The sequence below is a fragment of the Thermobia domestica genome, chromosome 14, assembly GCF_964235325.1.
Source record: "Thermobia domestica chromosome 14, izTheDome1.hap1.1, whole genome shotgun sequence".
NCBI lineage: Eukaryota > Metazoa > Arthropoda > Insecta > Zygentoma > Lepismatidae > Thermobia > Thermobia domestica.
The window spans coordinates 28639420-28659739 of NC_137467.1; the positions used below are offsets into that span (position 1 = coordinate 28639420).

Genomic DNA, 20320 nt, shown 5'->3' on the forward strand with positions numbered 1-20320 from the left:
ACACTACCGGTTTCCTTGAAACACTTTAGCTAGTGACGGATAGTTTTTGCTGTAGGTGGTTCACGACCATACTGACGTCTAAAATTACGTTGCACTGTTATAACTGACTCAGTTTTCACAAGCCAAATAACACACTGCAGTTTCTGTTGCGGAGTACACATTGTTGCTGAGTTGCTCTGCACTACACGCCTGCCTGGACTGAACTGAGGAAACAGACTAAAAAAACAGCACGTCTCAAGGTCAAGCAGACCTGCCAACTGTAAGGGAGCCAAACTTAGAGAGTTGATGAATCAAACACCACAAACTAGAATAGTGTATGTCACTTTGTACAGATTCTAGGACACATTAAAACTAGGGAGTTCTTTTTCAAACACACTATATATATGAGAGAGAGATAGGGAGCAATATAAATAAAGATGGCGTAAGATTTCTATTTTTCATTTATTAGCTAAAAAATAATTATAATGCACAAGTGTCAACACAAAAAATTTCCTTGTGAATTGGTGATATTGAAAAGTAAATCTGAGCACACACTATTTTTTACAAAGAGTATACATTTACATTGACTTTTTTACCTGTTCTGCGAAGAAGTAAAATTCACAATTTCTTTATCTTTCAATAAGTAACACCTGAAAAATGATATGACTGAGTTGCGGGTAGTGTTACAAGTACTGAAGATGATAGTCGTACCCATGTCTATATTAGATATATATTTGAACAGTGCTTTAAAAAAAATGTTTCAGCATTTCACAGAAGGAAACAATTTACATAAAATCTATCTTGTATTTAATCGAAATTAAATTTATTTTGAAGTTTGCGTATTTGTGGTTTACCAGTGCAATTTATTTTGGAAATAACGGTGGTATGATTGGAACGTACAGAATATTCCTAATTTACTGATAACGTACTAATTTACTGAAAACTGTACTCAAATTGTCTTTCTATTCTGAAGTTATTTACGAAATTAATCTCGTTAAACGGAAATAACTTTTGTCGCTGACTGTACAGGATATATGTAAGCCTTGTCTCACACATCTGTTGGAATGAGAATATTTTATAGCCGCTACCCCACTATATGCTTATCGCTTTAAAGGAATTATCATTGACGTATATTATGAAAGAGGTAGGATTGAGTTACAAATTTTTATTAAGCCTAAATGGTCCCGGATTCGATTCCTAATGAGAACACTTAATCGAAAAGGTGTAAAAGCTTTCGGACCAGCCATTCTGAACCGAGTTTTTCCCCGGGGTTTTCCTCATTCACACCAAGTGAATGATGGGATGGTATCTAACAAAGAATTCTTGGGTAGCGTGTTCGTTGAGGGATTCATTCCTCGTACGTGACCGGGTAAAAGATCATAGATGCCGAAAGCTAGAAATACGTAATTCCTAATTCCTAGTAAGTTTAAAGCGAGAGACATTTATCGAGCATGTACTTATTGCCGCTTCCTCATATACAAAATTTGTACGAGGAACAACTTATTAAGAATAATAGTGAGAGATACTCAAGAATAAAAATTTAAATTAAAAAAGAAAATACACAAAACAGAAGTTATGCACGATTGAAGCGTCAAAGCACAACGTCATTGAAGGTGATTTCACTACCACCACCATGAAAAGTATGAGAGATGGAATCATATTGATATCCCGATACCAAATGTACACGTCGTACCGCAAAATTTACAAATACCACTAAGAATTTCTGTCGCATATTTTGTGTTTTGGAGAATTTGGCGTCCCGGCATACTATACTGCCTCTCTCTTAGGCCTAAAAAAATTCTTAAACGACAGATGGCAACCCTAGGATAGAATCAATAGGAAAGAGTTCATATATCTTTCAGCGCCTTTGCTGACCTCTTTGAAATCCACATTTTTCTTCATGTGTCAACGTTCTGTGCGGTATCGTTTACACACATACACAAACTTAAGTATTCGCCCTGGATTAGTGCCTCAAGTTAGGACCTTAAACGACTAAGTTTGCAAGTGTTAAGGCGTGTGTACTGCTGCAAGGATAAGTAGTTAAAGAGGAATTAAAGGAAACTCTTAGGGCAACTTTTACACAAATCGACAAAGCTACGCTTTGTAAAATATTACACGCTGACAATTATATTTATGCACGATAATGACTTAAAACATCCATACAGGTGATATTTTATCCATGCAATATGCCTCTGCATTGAAATATTTATTTCATGGTAAATATTTATTTGATTACATTGTTATGTTAAATTTGGTGCCAAGATTTTCGGACCAACCTGTACAGTTACTCATAAAGGTATAATATGCACACTCTATACATGCTGTTCTGGCAACTATGTACTTCGTAATAAAAAGGACAGACTTCGGTTACTTACAGAGAACTACACTCTCTCTATGCAAAAGAAAATAATCTTAAAACACAGACAGGTTAAGAAAATGCATCCACCATTCATCACAAAATAAGCTCTCTCAGCCAAGTCTAACAACAATTTGTTGATATACAAAATATTTAGCAACAATATTAAAATATGCAATTATCCTCCCGTTATGTTTGACTTGAAACAATTTCGAAAGCTGTTCCTTTTCTCTTCTTGTCACACTTGAAAAAGATCAATATAGAGGTTGTTCAGCCTACGTTTGGCCAATTTCGTTCCTTCCGGGCAGAATGGACTCACCCGACCTGGCTCTTGGCGTCCTGCCGTGTTGTGCAGTGGCTTCCTGGGAACTGAGTTTGTTTTTTTCGCGCGGACGACAATAACGCACAAAACAGGACCATTGTGAGTGTTGTGTTAAATTTGTTTCCAAGTGTGTGGGTTTCCGTTCTGTGACCAAAATGCCGCCCAAACTAAGCCGGTTTTGGGAAGGCTATGTTGCGGCTCTTTATGACACCTACTTTAGTGTTTCTGTCATTAGAAAACAGTGCAAGAAGAATGGTTGCAACATCAGTTTAAGTGAAATAAATATTTTATTAAAAAGTACAAGGGCAACGAAGCTCCACCATTTGGATCACCAACGAAGTTGCCTAGGAAGCGGGAATGCACCAAGGCCACCTCCACTATGCAGAGGAAACTTCGCAAAATGGCAATGCAAGAAAATCCGCCAACACAAAGGTGTATGGCTAATCGTCTTGACGTGTCTTTGGGGACTGTGAACCGGATGTTACACCATCAACTCAAGCTGGAAAAAGTCATGAAAGCTCGCGGCCATCTTCTCACGGATGCCCACAAAAAGGAACGTGAGTGTAACGCCCGGAAACTGTACGAACGGCATCTGGCAAAACAAAGGTGGAGTACGTCGTAACGTTCGATGAAGCATGGATTTATCTTTTCAACTGCGGCAAACCGAGAGCCATCATGTACCGAGAGAGAGGCGCCAAGAACTTCAGAAGGCGGGTCCGTGTCTGTAAAGAATCCTTCCCAAAAGGGTTCATGGTCGTTACTGGCTACTGTTACCGAGGTAATCTGAAGATTCGTAGGGTGGCGAAGAACTGCAAAATAAATTCGCAGTATTTTAAGGAGCAGATCATGTGGTCGATCTACGAGCATGAGATTTCAACAATGTACGGAAATGACGCCGATCTGGTGCGCATTCGCACGGACAAGGCCTCATTACATACCTCACGATCCTCCCTCGCATTCTACAGGGAGATGGAAGAGGCAAGTGGTATACAGGTGATACGTTTCAATGAGATACCTGTTAAATCTCCAGATGCAAGTCCTATGGACTATTGTGGATTTGGATTGCTGAAGCGGGCTTTGGGAAAACTGCGTGTGACAACTGTGGAAGGACTTTGGAAAGCTGTGCAAAGGGAATGGGAGAAGATTCCTCTCCCAGTTCTTCAGAGAAGCCTATTACAGTGGAAATTACGCTGTCAGGCTATTGTTAGGAACCAAGGGAAACACATCGAGCACTTACGGACCTGGCGCCATGAATTCTAAATTTTTAGGTAAGTCGAAATTGGCCAAATGTAGACTGAACCACCTCTGTATAACCTAATGCATTCAAAAAACCAAGTTCATTATCGACTATGAAAAGGATAATGGTTTGGCTTTTCTAGATTTGACGTTTAGTACATGGAACAATAAATTTATATCTAGATTATACAGAAAACTAACCGCTTGTGATTTTTTACATACTAAAAAAAAAAAAAAAAAAAAAAAATCCGCTAATTCATAAACGATTAAGGCTAACTTATGGTTAAATTTCTTTTTAATAGCTTACGGATTATTAGATCTTGTTAATTTATCTTTTAAATTTACAGATTCAACGGACATTGGACATAGATCATTCATCACAATATAAGATCGCAGCAATTAAGTCTAACAACTATCGGATAGATTTCCCTTTCCGGTTTGGGCAAAACTATAATTTTAAGAAAGTGGCTAAGAAATGCGGCTTTCAATATTTATACGCAAATTTCCTATAAATATTGAAAAGCACTTCGTCGTCTGAGATTCAGTACCGTGTAACATTTCACCAATTTTACAGGAGAGGCAAAAAATTATTTAAAAAACTAGCTTCAGCCTCATTATAAGCGATATTACTTTGTGGGAATAACAGAGCCATTTCTCGTGATACAAGTATACCACTTGACCAGATTGTGCGCCATCATATACTGATTCTAATGGTATCAAAAACTCAAATTAGCCAAAATTAGAGATACGTGGTGTTGAATTTCAGACAACGACTTCATGGATTTTTAACAAATATTTTGTTAGCAACTCTATAAACGCAATGCTTCATATATTGGTATGACTAAGAGGCCGAAGAGCAAGATTCTACAATTTCCGGTTTAGTTAAACAAGTCCTAAGCATGTCCAACATATCCATAATATATATAAAATGCTCAAATGTGGCGCCATACAAGAGAAATGTGTTTGCATTTCGGACTAAGTAACATTTACTCTACCTAGGTAGACATATGTCCAAAATGAGTGTCGCATAACTATAACTGTCTTCTTGTAAGAATATAATTTGATAATGATTTTATAGGGTACTTTTAATACTAATACTATGTGTATAATCGGGAAATGTATATTTGTGGTAAATTTCATAGAAAAAAAATTATAAATACGAAAATTAGAATGTGTAAAACAAAATGTTGCTAAATAGAAAAGAAAGTTTTAATTTCGTTTTATTGTTCTTATTTACGACTCTTTCGACATGAAATTTACCACATACATGTCTGCCGATTATACACATAGTAACATTATAAGAAATATTGGGCTAATTCGTTATCAAATTATATTCCTACAAGAACATATTTATAGAAATGCTACAGTAATTTTCTACATGAGTGTACATAATCTCAAGTTGGTTCGTGTATATGTAAACTGTCTTGTAAATTCAGATTATACATATTTTTCTGTTGTGGTTTAACACTTTGTTTTAGCCTTTTATGAACAAGTATAACTTATCAGTGTTTTGAAACAGTGCTTCTCAACCGGTGCGTCACGCAGCCTTGTAGGGTGTCGCAAACTTTTTGAATTTAAAAATCATAAACCATTTAATATTAGTTAAAATCAATTTTGAGACAGACTGTACTTGAAGTTGGTGAAAACGGACAAGTTTTGCCGACAGATGTCACTACAGTCTTCGTATCTCTCTCATGCATTTTTTACCTTTCACGAAAATTTAGATTTCTTTTACAAAATTTAAATTCAAATTCACTTCAAATTTTTAGAGAAGGAACTTCATAATCTATCGAAGGCAATAATCTGTACCGATTTTTTATTTAGAATTTTCTCCATGATTGAAGCAGTTCAATTGTTAAAGGTTTATATATCTATTTCAACAATGAAGCCATGAATATAGTGACATCTATCGGCAAAACTTGTACCTTTAAACCAACCTTAAGAGGCAGCAGCAATTCTCAGTACTATATAAAATCACTACTTCATAGACACTTAGGCCTTACACAACTATAAATATAATTTATGTTACTATTAATAAAAAATCAAGTATATGAGTCGCGATTTTGTGGGAGCTCAGTAGTGTGAACACAAAAAAGGTTGGAAACCACTATTTGTTGTCACAAGAGGACAGATCCGAATCTAAAAGTGTGATTTCTTTGACATCATCTTGAAGTAACTGAAGAAACAAGCAGCAGCATCTCTCGAAATTATTTGAAATTAAACATAACGGACCCATATAACGTGTGTTTGATGTTAACAAAATGTGTCAAAGGCTTTACTTTTTCACATTAAAGTATGCACTTCAATTTTATGAGTTATTATCATATACTTTAATATTGTCTGAATGCTGCGCATTCTAGCATTGGAATACATTATTACCTACATTATAATCTAGTCTGATGAAAGCAACAAGATATTGCTGAAACCTTATACACGGATTAGTAATAATAAGTATTTGTTTTGGTCAAATTTTACTTAATATTATGATGTCTTTCATTATATCGATGGCTTTGTGCCGAAATGTACTGATCCACATAAAGCTTAATTCGAAGACTAACTTTCAAAAGAGGTAAGTGTAACACTAAGACAAAGCTTTTAGGTGTAACCTTAAATGTCGATCTTTCATGGTCTGCTCACATCTCCACTTTAAACAAGAAACTAAGTAGCGTGTGTTTTGTCTTGTATAAACTTCAAGAAACAGTGTCCAGAGAAGCACTTCTTAGCTTTTACTATGCCAAGTTTAATTCATTAATTAGCTTCGGCATAATACACTGGGAAACTGCTGTAAATAGTCGAAGCACTTTCCGATAGCAAAAGAAAGCAATTAAAATAATTTTTGGATTACCCACAAAGTCATCATGTAAAAAGGCTTTCATAGAAGCGAAAATTTTAACACTTTCCAGCTTATACATTTATAAATCTATTCTTTTTACTGGGAAAAAACAGGCATCTTTTCTCCTTTAACAAAAATGTTCATACCTATAATATAACAGGCAGTGACATGTTTATGTTGCATCAGAAATATGCTAAATAAGCAAAACTATGTACATGAATTGTGTTAAATTGTATAATAAACTTCCTATGTACTTAAATGTGACTAATGCTACCACTTTTCGTAAGAAGTTATTTAACCTACTTGCTGTAAAGTGTTACCACACTATTAAAAACATTCAAATGATTCATTAAATGAAGAATTAGTTCACACATATTACTCCTTAGTACATGCCAGGTATGGTAGAAATGGTTTCCTAGTTACCATGCAAATCTCTTATTTTAATGGCTTTACAGATTAGTAAGATGCATAAGTGCAATATTATGTATATCTTTTGCTACCTTATAATATTTTGTATGTATATTGGTGACAACTGTACTGCTTACATGAGAATTTTCTCGCGTTTTGTAAACTAATGAAACAGGCAAATAAATGAAATTAAATGTAAACCGCGTGTATACGTCTAGGAGATTTCTTGTGGCCTTTTACATCAGGTTAAGAGGCCTCATTCCGGCGAAATTAAAATATCGCTAATTTTACAGTAATTATGTGATATCTTCAAATAGATAAAAGATAATTGAAATGTGGAACAAGAGCGCCCTAGACAATATTATTTTGCGTGAGGTTCCGTTATCACAAGTCACCTAGTGGCTTTCCGTTTTCAGCCGTCTAGAAACGCGAAAATAAATGTCGATTTTCAAAATGGCTCCAAATCGAAAGCAGATAAGTGAGTTGTAATAACGGTATCTCATGTAATATGATATTGTCTAGGGCGCTTTTGTTCCACATTTCGATTATCTTTTATCTATTTGAAGATATCACATATTTATTGTAAAATTAGCGGTATTTTAATTTCGCCGGTACGAGGCCTCTTAAGTAATATACACAAAGATTGAATCTCTTCATGAAAACATTTTGCATTTAAATGCAAGGAATCTAAACTTGAAACGAAACTTCTAGTAAAATGAATATGCAGTTAGAGGGGACATTTTTTGATGGAAGTACTTTTGATTTAACAATTCTTTTATAGGTACAATATTTCAATTAGTAATTTTAATAATTAATTGAGTATGTAGCAATTAATAATACACTAAAACTCAAGATCACTTATAGTTTACATTAGAACATTGAGTGGCCGCTTTGGAGAGAAGTCAAGAGAACTTCTATAGAGGCAATTAACAATTTAAGTGTCACTCTTAAACTCTTCTGAAAATTAGTTTACTAAAAATGTATCAATTATTGGCTTTAAATTATTATATTTTATTTTTTTATATATCAAATTTTCTTTTCCCATCCAATGGTATTGACACCTTGGATTTTCCAATTTATGTGGAGATTGGTTCTTTTTGCATCTCATCATCCATATACTAAATTAGCATGTTATTACTTACGTTAGACACACATACGGCAATCACTGTAGTAACAGTGTAACTGCCATCACACTATCTCATCCATTTCGAAAATGCATTTAAAATAGATAGAAATAAACTACGTATAATCTCTCGTTATAGCATTAACTATTGACTCTCTTCATGATGGAAACCGCGATAAGCTTATTAGCCTGTCTCGCCGCACACTACATTTGACACACACAGCATTGACCCCAGAGATTGACACTTCACAATCACAAATGTGTGGGTTTAGGCGATGATCAATTTAGTGCATTTCTCCGGATTTCCCAGGCTTACTACAATGGGTGCTTTACAACTTATGTCCCCATCGCCACCCATCTAAAAATAGATTGTGTTTCAAGATATATCTAATACGGGAAGGATCACGAAGTTCTTCTCCCAGTCAATCACGAATTAGAACGATCGACAGTGATCCTCTGCCGCCATTTCTTGGGCGGTCGCTAACATCCAGGTCACAAGTAGGGTAATAGCATACGCCCACTGCGTTGCGTGATAGATATAGGCTTATCTACTTTATATTACTGATGGAGAGAACTCCCGTACGAAATGAAATCTTTTAAGTTTTACGTCCCACTGTTATGCCGGGTAGCTAAAGGTGACCGTGATGAGAAATTAATGGAATGGTGGAATAAAGAAAGTGAAAGAACCCCGAAAAAAAAACGTACACGGCGTTTGTCTACCACAAAGTTCACTTCGCGGGAACTAGGAGCGAACAAAGGACCCCATGCGCCAGAGGTGAAAGCTCTACAACTGAGCCCCACCCTCCCGGAACGAGTAGAAGTACCGACATCTTGTGTCGGTGCCGAAGTATTCAGGCAAGCTCATTGTCCCTCCACCTTCATGCCACTACAAGGCGTCCCTATGCTACGAGATACCAAATCCCACAGCCCGACAGAGTTCAATCCAGCTTTGGGAGCCCCCTGTAATCCCAGCCCTGCCTACATCAGAGCTGGGGTACTCCGTGCACTGCTGGACCCAATGGCTCATACATAGCGCTTAATACCCAGGCTCCTCGATTTCGGACGGGAGAGGCAGAGACAAAATTAATTACCTATATGCTACACTTATCTTCAAAAAATTAGGAAGGAAGATTTCTAGAACTTCCTCCCTAACATGTCTGGACTCTTACCAGCCGCCCATTGGGAGTAGGACGAGCCTTTCCTCCCTAGGTATACTGCTCGCCTACCTGCTCCCAGCACGCCAATGCTGTCTCTAATATTTGAGGTCAATAATGCAGAAAATGGACGAACTAAAACAGCCTAGGTAACAACACTATCTTACGCATTACATTTCCGAAATGTATTTGGAAGACATTTGAAACAGTGTGACTCCTATCAGGCACAACTGAAATACTGTATATTCTGAACATAATTTCGCTCATTAAAACTGCAGTATAAATTCAAACAATTATATATAAAGCATACATTAATACTGAAGTAAGAATATATTAATAAAAACAATCGTTTGCTGTGTAATCTGAACATACTGTAAATTGCGAATGATACTGGCGATATTTGGCACCTATCTCCTTTGTCAAAAGGTAAGATTTTGTAGGAGCTAATTTTCTATGATGTTCAAGGTAGAAATCCCAAACCTAGATACAGTAGTTTTAGGGTTGTAAGGTTATCTCACACTTATTGAGATGACTAAATGCACCATATAGGCAGACACTTTTTATGCTATTTTGACAATGTTCAACAAGTGAAAATAAGAGACTTCAGCTGCAAGGTAGATCCAAATTACAGCTGATATAACTACAGCGTTGTAAAATTTCTCTAGAGGAAAATTTAATTTGTGAAAATCCACTTTACACGAAGTCTCATTGTCATTGATGTATAATAATAAAGAAAAAAAAATATATGGAAGAACATCTCAAAAACTACCAGAAAGACTGTACGTTCGGTAAAATAATATTGAAGGAGACTTGAAAACAAGATGATGACGATCTGCTATTTTTACTTCAAGATTTGCACAACTGGCTTTCAAATAATAATAATAATAATTCCTGATCTAAATTAAGAAAGTCATATAATATCATTTCCTTCCTAACGAAGATCTTGTCTTTTTAAATTGCACAAAATTAATCTGACAATAATATCTCACGATAAAAATGGTGATCTTTGCGACTGCATTACAAGTGAACGGCTGAAGCATTTCAATGTATTGTAAGGATCCATATATTCACACACTGAAACCACTATGTTCTCATTACAAACATGCGTTCTTACAATTACAAACAAACAATAGCTGACGACGGAAGGACACCTCTAGGAAGACACGAAGAGGATTCCGAACACTACGAAGAAGGCCGACTGCCCCTTCATGAGTCCTCCCTCCAAGTAGATGGGTATAAAAGACGACGACGAGACAAAGAAACTATCAGTTAAAGCTGATCGCTCACCTAACAAAACAACCTCCCGAGGCCACCATGGACTCCTGAAGTTCCTATAAGCTACGGAGTTTCCCTTTAAAACCTACCTTCTGAGGCTCGTATAAGCTACGGAGTTTCTCTTTAAAACCTATCTTCTGAGGCTCCTATAAGCTACGGAGTTTCCCTTTAAAACCTATCTTCTGAGGCTCCTATAAGCGAAGGAGATTCCTTCTAATACCTACTTCCGAGGCCGCCATGAGCTACGGAGTATTACCGCCTGAGGCCGCTGTGAGCTAGGACAATTATCCTATTCCGAGGCTACGTTGTGTGCCGAGGAACATCAATATTACTGTATACTAAAAACATTTTAGAGAAAAGACAAGAAATTCGTAAAAAAAAAAAAAATAAATAAATAAAATAAATAAATAAATAAATAAATAAAAATAAATAAAAAATGACTATTCTTTTTTTAAAAAAAAATATTAAAGGATAGGGTTAAAACTCCCATCTTACATTATTTAAAGACTCTACCAAACAGAACACTGCAATATAATTGTATCTCGATAAAAATTTATATCGGACCACAGAAGAAGTAAAATCTTACAAACCAAAAAGAAAGTAAGAAAAACATCTGAGCACTTAGGTCGAAGATACGCGCAAATATACCCACAGCAGGCCCGTGTCTAGGGGGCCTGGGCCCCCTAAAATTTTCACGGTAGGCTTGCAAATGAACTATAATATAGTTGGATCGCCCCCCCTCCCCCACATTTTTGGGCTGGCTACCGGCCTGACCCACAGCATATATAAAAACGGGTTGACAACTTTCTTTAAATCTGTTAAAACTGCAATATAATATAACTTGATATGCTGTTTTCGATTGATCGGTGTTTAAGAGCACTAGTTCTTTGCCTGCATACTAGCGACATCTAGTGGCGTCAGATAAGAGGCAGAACAGCTAGTGACAACTATTAGCCTGACTATGAACTATTAGAAGCGTGACTGACAGTCTGATTCCTTTTTGCACCGCGAGATTGTACCGACATTTTAACATGGAACTCGAAACATGTGCGTTCCCACTATAGGGACTAACCTTGCAAGAAGCATAAGTATAGGGCCTACGTCACTTGGTAGCACATCTTTGAAATCAGTTCTATAGTCAGCGGTAAAAGTTCTTTCCGTTTGGTAAAATTTATTTTGGAAATAACGGTGGAACGTACAGTGTTTTACCGAGTTTCAACGCTAGAACGTACAAAAAAAAATTACTTTGTCCTTCCATTCTGAATTTAATTACGAAACTAATTTTTATCAGAGAGAAAGAACTTTTTGTCGCTGACTGTACAATCGGCAAAAAAAAAAAAAAAATCCATTACTTTCATACTACAGAGTGGGCTATACTACACTTTGGAAAAATGCATTTGAAATCAATTATTTATGAACTATGAAATTATTACAAATTGGTATCATAAATTAAGATATCTAAATGAAGGAATCAAAAGTGACCTCCTCCATTTTCAATGCACAAATTACATTACTGATAATGTTCAAGGAGTTCAGAAGCAATCAATACCCCTTTTAAATGCTCTAGGTCCGCAAGTTTTTCAAAAAACTTAAAAAAAAAAAATCGGTGAATGCGTTGTCCGCTGTAACCACCACTTCTGAAGTACGAACACATGTTTAATCTTTGATTCCTTTATATTCATTGCAAACTAACTAATTTACAAATCTTAACAAGGTATAAAATCCCTTTCTTATAGCAGGAAAAACATTATAACGAATTGTTTACATCACTAATGGACAAACTACTAGCCCCCGAGCCAGATGTGGTGCCGTGAAAGATTCTAACCGGCCCGCAACAAGATTCCTAATCTGACGAATGAAAAGAAGAATAGGGTTACTTCGAAAGAGTACGCTGACAGCCTTTAACTTCACTTCTGAGATCAAGAGCATTTTAACTCAAACCAGATTGTGAAAATTTTCAATCATTAATGGAGCTTAGTTATTACAAGAATTTTCTGCAATGTTCATTGTTGTTTTTAATAATTACCTGGTCCGCCTGAAGTTTTCTTTTTCTTTCTCCCCCTCTTAAAATTATTTGCCCACCATTGGTTTGCGTCAATCAGGCACTGTTACTTTAGTCAGCAGAACAGAGAATAACTATTAGTGTCAAACGACTGACCCACGCTGTATTTCACCGATAATTTTGTACGTACAACGAAACACACTGTAAATTATTGAATTTCGCTCAAAGCAGAGAGTTGTATTCAGAGGCTATTGGTAAAAGGTTGGAGAAGGTGTGTATTTTTTCAGGTGAACGTACATTACATAATATTCAGAATACATGCACAAGGAAATATACGCTTTCCTTCCTCTTCTTCCTTCCATGGGTATATCAGTTCTATTTTTCATCACAAAGGAATGTACTTGTTGATAATTTAGTTACCACTAGGCAGATATTATGCTTCTTGCTTCAGTAATTAAATTCAACTTTCACCAAACGTTCATACTTTTGATCGAGAAAATTAAACTGCTTTCCTATGTTGATACAAATGCAATTTACAGGGTAACGTCCTACAGTTATGCACTATGGGCTAAAGGAGATGGATGACTAATAAAAGCGAATGATTATGAAAGAATTTGTGGACTGATAATACTAACTCACTCTATGGCCTATGGAACCCGGAGGTTCAATGCCGTGTTCACAAAAGCTCTCCACTGACTTCTATCCTTAGCTAACTGGATCCAGTTTCTACTTTGTATTCCTATCTCTGCGAGATCCATCTTAATATCGTCCTCCCATCTGCGCCTAGGTCTTCCTAATGGTCGTTTTCCGATTGGTCTTCCAATCAAGACTTTGAAAGCGCTTCTACATGACCTGCCCACCTAAGCCTCCTAGACTTGACGACCCTAACAATGTTGGGTAAACCGTATAAATTACGTAGTTCCTCGTTATGAAGTTTCCGCCATTCCCCATTCCCGTTCCTCTTGGGTCTTAGGATTTTGTTCTCAAATACTTTCAGTCTATGTTCTTCCCTCAGTGTAAGCGACCATGTTTCGCATCCATATAGAACAACAGGCATGATTATCGATTTATATATTTTAAGCTTCAAATTCCTCGACGACAAGAGATTTTGAACCGAATAGTAACACGAATTCCCTGCTTTTAGTCGACAATTAATTTCTTCGTGGATATGATTTTCGTCTGTTAATATTGATCCTAGATATTTGAAACTATCCACTTTATCAAAAGTATTATTTAATATTTTAACGCATTACTGATCATATACGAGGTATATCCAGAAAGGTAAGTGAGGAACTTGTCCAAGCCTTCCTCAACGAAACATCTCGCCAGCGTTCGGCAATTATGCACCGTTTAGCGCTAGTATTGGTGCTCTGCGCTAGTTTCAGTGGTTCATTGCCCCTTCACTGACGCCAGTACGGTTCAGTTGTCACGAGTGTACTGTGTCCTGTGATCGTTTACAATGTTTAAAACAATTGCTGAACCCACCGACTGTGTGAGATTCGTTCTGTAATCCGGTCTTTTGAATGCAAGAAGCGTTACACCGGCCTAAATTCATTGTCAAATTGTAGAGACTTACTGTGAAAAAGTAATGAGTGATGGTATGGTTCGAAAGTGGGCGAGGCAATTCAATCGGTAAACGCTTTGAAAGTGACGACGAAGAAGAAAAAGAAAAACTGTGTAGTTATGGTTGTCTTCACTGGCAGGATGTTTCTTTGAGGAAGGTTTGAACAAGTTGGTTACTCGCGATGACAAATGTTTGAACACTGGTGGAAACTATGTCAAAAAATAGTTAGTGTGTTCTTTCATGTAAAAATAAATTCGGTTTCAACAGTTTTAGTATATATATATATTACGACACTTTCCGGACACGCTTCGTAGTAAGAAACATGATAATCTCGAGAAAACTCATGGACACGATACTGTCCACCACGAACTTATATAACCTGGGATCGAACTAGATTCCTCTTATCACTGAGCCACTGTGCCCTCTACTACGTTGGTACAATCCTTTTAATTACCCTAATGATTAGAAACAAGTGGTCCCATCTTGAACTCTCGCTGAAGGCACAGAATGTTCGGTTTAATTATACGTATCCAGCACAGTGAGACAACTGAAGATTAACTGAACTCCTGTGTAAAAAAACAAACTAACGACGATGGAAACTGATGTGCTGACCACATCATTACTAATTAGAAAGCAATGATATGCTAGCTGTTCGTGGGATGTGATATCTAGAAATATTGACAAAATTACCAGAAGAAAAGCAGCTTAAAAAGACGAGCGATAACTGAATTTTTAAGCCAGAAACGGTAGATAAAATTCCTGGAAAAAAAACTTTCCCTGAGACGAAGACTTAATAAGTTCGTTCGAAGATCAGTACATAATAGACATTCTTAAAAGTAATACTCCACGCTCGTATTATATGATGAAGAGCGAAAAAGAAAATTATATGTATATCTTTGTTTCATCGTTTCTACTACATATATACTACAAAACCTAGTACGTTGACCACCTATGGAACCATAACAATATGAGCCTCTATTTTAATACCCCTGTAACTTGAATAGTTTTGTGGAAATAATGGTGTCGAACATACATAGGTTTAAATATAGAATGAATCACAAAATTCGAAAGAGAAAATGATGATCAAGATTAACTCAATCAGCTAGTACAACGAATTTGCGAATTCGATCTTAGGTTGTTCCCTACGTGCTTTCAGTTGATTTTTTGTGATATAATTATTTTATCATTCTCTTGTGGTTATCATACTTCCTTATTGTTTCCTACAACCTACAGAAAATAACCGAGGGAAGTTAAAATATGGGCATGCAATTATAATACTGCAGATGATAACATACAAGTATTCGAAGCAGCCAAGAACCGAGTACCACTGGCTAACTTTCTCATTTAACTTCCTTACATCATATTAGAAGAATGTCAAGACAGTACCAGGGTTGGAACTTTAATAGTGGCATCTATTTATTTACAAGTGATACAGAAAGGATACGTCTCAAAACTTTTAATGTTCCTTCATGTTGCCTCCAGCGTTGTGTGCAAATGCTGCCAGAGACGTAGAAACTGTAGTATACATGCGCCAATGCATATTCTATTGATAGTTTGAATGAAGAGTGACGAACCTCTTCGGAATGAAATTACAGTCACACGGGCTGCAGTCCGGAGAGTATAATGGATGGTGAACTTCTTGCACCCCCTCGAGCAAACAAATCAGCTTAAGGTTGCACTACTTCCCACCGAGCATTGTCTTGCTAAATAATGGAACGATTGACAGGAAGTAGCGTAATAATTCACATGAATATTAAGTTTCAAAAATGAGTCAGGGGCATATTCAATGTTTAACGTCGCGGTTGTATTACTTTAGATGACCAATTTACACGAGAAACTCTTCTTCTTGTCACAGTGCATGAGCGTGGCGTTGGAAAAGAGACCCCATTTGCTTGATATAAGTTAGGTATTGATCTAATGTGTGGTGTAAGGACAAATCACTGCTTTTAATTTCATGGCATATATACAGCACTTCTGAAACTGTTAAAGTTCCAACCCTCTACATTTCCCTCGTAAAAAACAGGTTTTCTGCCTTTTATATTTTACATCCCAAAAATAAACGTTTTTAAATAAGACTTTTTGAATAAATGATTACCTAATGCAATAATGAAGTTTTTTAAAGGCAAGGTTAAAATGAGTTCTTGACGTATATCTAATTAAGAGTATACCCAAAGACTATTCCTATATAGAAAATATTATTTATTGACTTTTCAGTACTGTTTTTGTACGCAATTTCTTTTACTAGTGTAGATCAGAGTTAGTTCTATGGTTTCTCTTACTGGTGTAAGCCAGAGTTAGTTGGATACCTATACAGCAGATAGCAGAAGTAATCAGTGCTGCAATGTAGTTTCACCGTGCAACCAAAAAAGGTGTTTTCATGGTGTAACCACTGGGACACAAAGGGTAAAATAATAATAATAATAAGCAATACAATTTTCGGTTAGCTCTGCTTAAAAGTACTACATACTAATATGACGTTAAAATGTACATAAGAAGCACCTTTTCGTATTATATTACCTAAACGATGTAAAAATGTGTATACAAATGCGTAGTAGTTGTTTCCTTGTTCTTTTTAAAGTATAATATTAAACACGTCCTCGCGGGTAGCTCGTGAATTTCGAACAAAACCAAGAAACTAATAGCTCAACTTCACCCCATATTGTATTTAACATGAGACTTCGAAACAGTCAACATTATTTTTTTTACAGTAATACATTTTCGGGCTTGAATCCAGAAAGCATTCGTGTAAATTTTACTACAAAACTAAATAAATGTTACATGGTGCATTAATATATATCATATACATTCCAAAAAATAGTACGAATTACACACAGTTTGATTTTAACTTCTTTGGTACGTTAAATTAAAGACAATACATAAATTATATACGAGGTATGTTCAAAAAGTAACGAACCTTTGGTTGGCAAACATACATTTATTGATTTGAAAATCCGGAACACTAATCCTCTTCAAGGTAGTCTCCTTGGTAATGCACACATTCTCGCAGCGTTCCCGCCATTGTTGGAAGCATTTCTGGAACGCAGTTTTTGGAATGGTGAGCAACCGTGCCGCATGATGTCTTCTCTTGACTCAAATCGGGTCCATTTTACTAGCATTTTCAGCTTAAGAAGTAACCAAAAGTCACATGGAGCCATGTCGGGTGAGTATGGAGCCTGATGATACACAGGAATGTTGTGCTTGGAGATGAAAGCCTGAATCAAATTTCGTGGACACACTCTTCATGCTCAAATTCTCGTTCAAAATTGAATGTATCGATTCGATTGAATGGTTTCCGCTTGGGTATCGCCAAGCTTTTGGCAAAATTTGATGCAATATCGCTGCTCAAGTTTTTCTGACATTTTACAAAATGTCCGAAATCCGACGATCGCTCACTACACAACGTCTTCACTCGTTGTCCGACTGCCAACGATTGACGCTTTCTGCGGACTACGCATGAGTGTCCCCTTTACATCTGAGTGTCACCTCTGAAGAAAGTCTCCCGCGCTTCATTGGTTTATGCGGGGAAAAAATAAGGTTCAATACTTTTTGAACACACGTCGTATATATTTCCTCATTTATACTTTAGCGATCTTTTGCATATACAGTACTACATTTCAGCTAATTTACTTGGTTCTAATGCCTCAAAACTAATACGACCCCACCCCGCTCTCTCTTTCTCTCGAAAATCAGCAAAACAAACTGTTTGAAACAATCTTCATACGAAAATAAAAGCACCGCTAATTATTCAGTTTTTTTTTTTCTATATAGCTAATAACTAATAAATAGTCCACAAACCTTAATATACTACATAAATTGTATCTTACATAACAATATGTTAGCTACCTTCAACAAAAAATGTCTTAATACAATAAATAAAAAACAAAAATACCATTAACACTTCTCCAATAAATATTTTTTTGTATTTTTGTTCAACACTAACAAGATTTATAATAAAACATTTAACATTTCTTACTAACATTCACTGTCATGTAATTTTTTTTTCCACAGCGATAATTGTATAATTGATTTTAATGTATGCATTACAAACACACACAGGATAATGCGTATACGTAACTGTATGTAGGTAATTAAATGTATACCCATTTTCAAAAAATTCCTATATGTGGTATATGATTCATTAATAAAAAAAAAATCACTGGGGAAAAAATGTCTTTCTTAAGCTCCTGATTTTACAGCTGCCACTTCAATCATTTAATCAACAGTTAAAAGATGCTTAGGGGATATCCGCCAGCATCTTTAGAATGCCTAATCTACTTTGTACTCACATTTTAGAGAATACATAGTCATAATTCGTAGCTTGAACATCAAGAATTTAACACATTGTAACAGTTTTCTTGGTTTAAAAAAAAAAAAAATCACAAAACGACATTTATACATAAAAAGTACATGAAGAAACAGCTTTGGAAAAATTTAATTTCGTGGTACTTTCATTCTCATGAAACTAAAATTTCGTCAAATATTTCTTTTGAAGATAAAAGCGATTTATGAAAATAACTAATATATATGCGTATACGTAATATATACTATATATTTATAGAGCTATTGATAATAATATATATTTATTTATTTACTCATTTGGTTCTTCTCAACATTACGTAGTTAGCAAAAATATTAGTTTCTCTGAAGTTAGAATTATCACATTTTGCATGATTATAATATTACATTCAACATTTATTCCAAAAATAGTTCAAATGGCTTTTTTTTTTAAATATATAAATGTACATTCAAAACATGAACACTAGAAAATAGATGAAGAGATTTGCACCAAAATAGTGAGCCTTGTCATCTAACTTTCAGGAGAAAGTAAGTTTTTACTTACGCCCAATTGAAATCCTCTTTCTCACATACATACACACATGCACACATATACACAAACATGCATGGAATCATTATACATTTAACATACATATAATATTTACAGACGCACAAGCAAATTTTAGATCATTATAGGCCATGTTAGAAGCCTACCTACTTTCACTTAATATGCTAAAAACATTTCTTTAAATTGTGAAGAACACCATTTGTCAATACTGAGCACATACGCTTGTGTATTCTCAAAATGCACACAACCACACCTTCTTATGTATATGTATGTAAACCAATACATACTGTATCTTTTCAAACCGCTTTAAGTCTTTTTTGTAACAAAATCAACTCTTGTTTGAGGTTGAATTTTTATACAAGAACGCTATATATGTATATATATATATATAATTTAAAAAAGGAATACTATTGTACTAAAATGGTCTTCTGTTACATATCACTAGGTAAAATATCGGGAATAAGGTATTGGCATAATTCCTCTTCACTACTTACAAAAAGCACCTTATTTGCCGTGTTTTCATCCAACCTAGAGTGAAAATAAATAAATAAATAAAACATACATAGACACTATGCCAGTCTATTTAGGACTATGATATAAATAAGCATAAAAAATAACAATGGCGGGATATTTATTGCATACTTTCGCTCTTGAACATTTTAGTGTATGGATACATATATATGAACGAAACAACACAGCATCTTAAACAACGGGTTTGTAACACAATATACGTTGTGTTTATAAGTTGCCCAACTGGGAACATCGAACTTCTAAGAGTCTACTCTATGCAGATCTTTGCGTTATAACTGTTTTCGTGAGTTTGACAAAAGATACATATTTCTAAGGATTTTCAATGAATTCAAATATATAAGGAAAAATAAAAAGATGTTTAAATTTGCAATATGTTACTGCCAGAAGATAAAGTCCGACTAGGCTTTGAGATATTGCAGATGGTATGGTTATTCATATTATCTGTTCTCAGGCAATATGGAGATCAGTACTATTAATACGTATCTACGAAAGTTTGCTAAGAAAGTTAATATTTAAAGAAAAATGTAGTGTATCGATCATGTTTAAACGTAGGTGTTTCAAGGTATAATTTGATTATATATATGTATAAATAATACAGATATAGATACAGAATACGGTTATGATGTGACTAATTTGCATTTATGTCCTTTGCTACCAGTGACCTTATATAGGATATAAAACGAGGCCTACACTT

At 35.5% G+C, this 20320-nt stretch overlaps 1 protein-coding gene across 1 annotated transcript in view; it reads right to left on the bottom strand.

Moving 5' to 3' along the window:
• Positions 1–422: 422 nt before the first annotated feature.
• LOC145669594 (uncharacterized) overlaps positions 423–20320 on the bottom strand; it is a 38139-nt gene continuing 18241 nt past the window's right edge. The window contains exon 5 of the mRNA XM_081737816.1: positions 423–19623. Coding sequence (XP_081593942.1) covers positions 19527–19623 — 97 coding nt within the window. The 3' untranslated portion in view covers positions 423–19526. The remainder of the gene's footprint in view (positions 19624–20320) is intronic.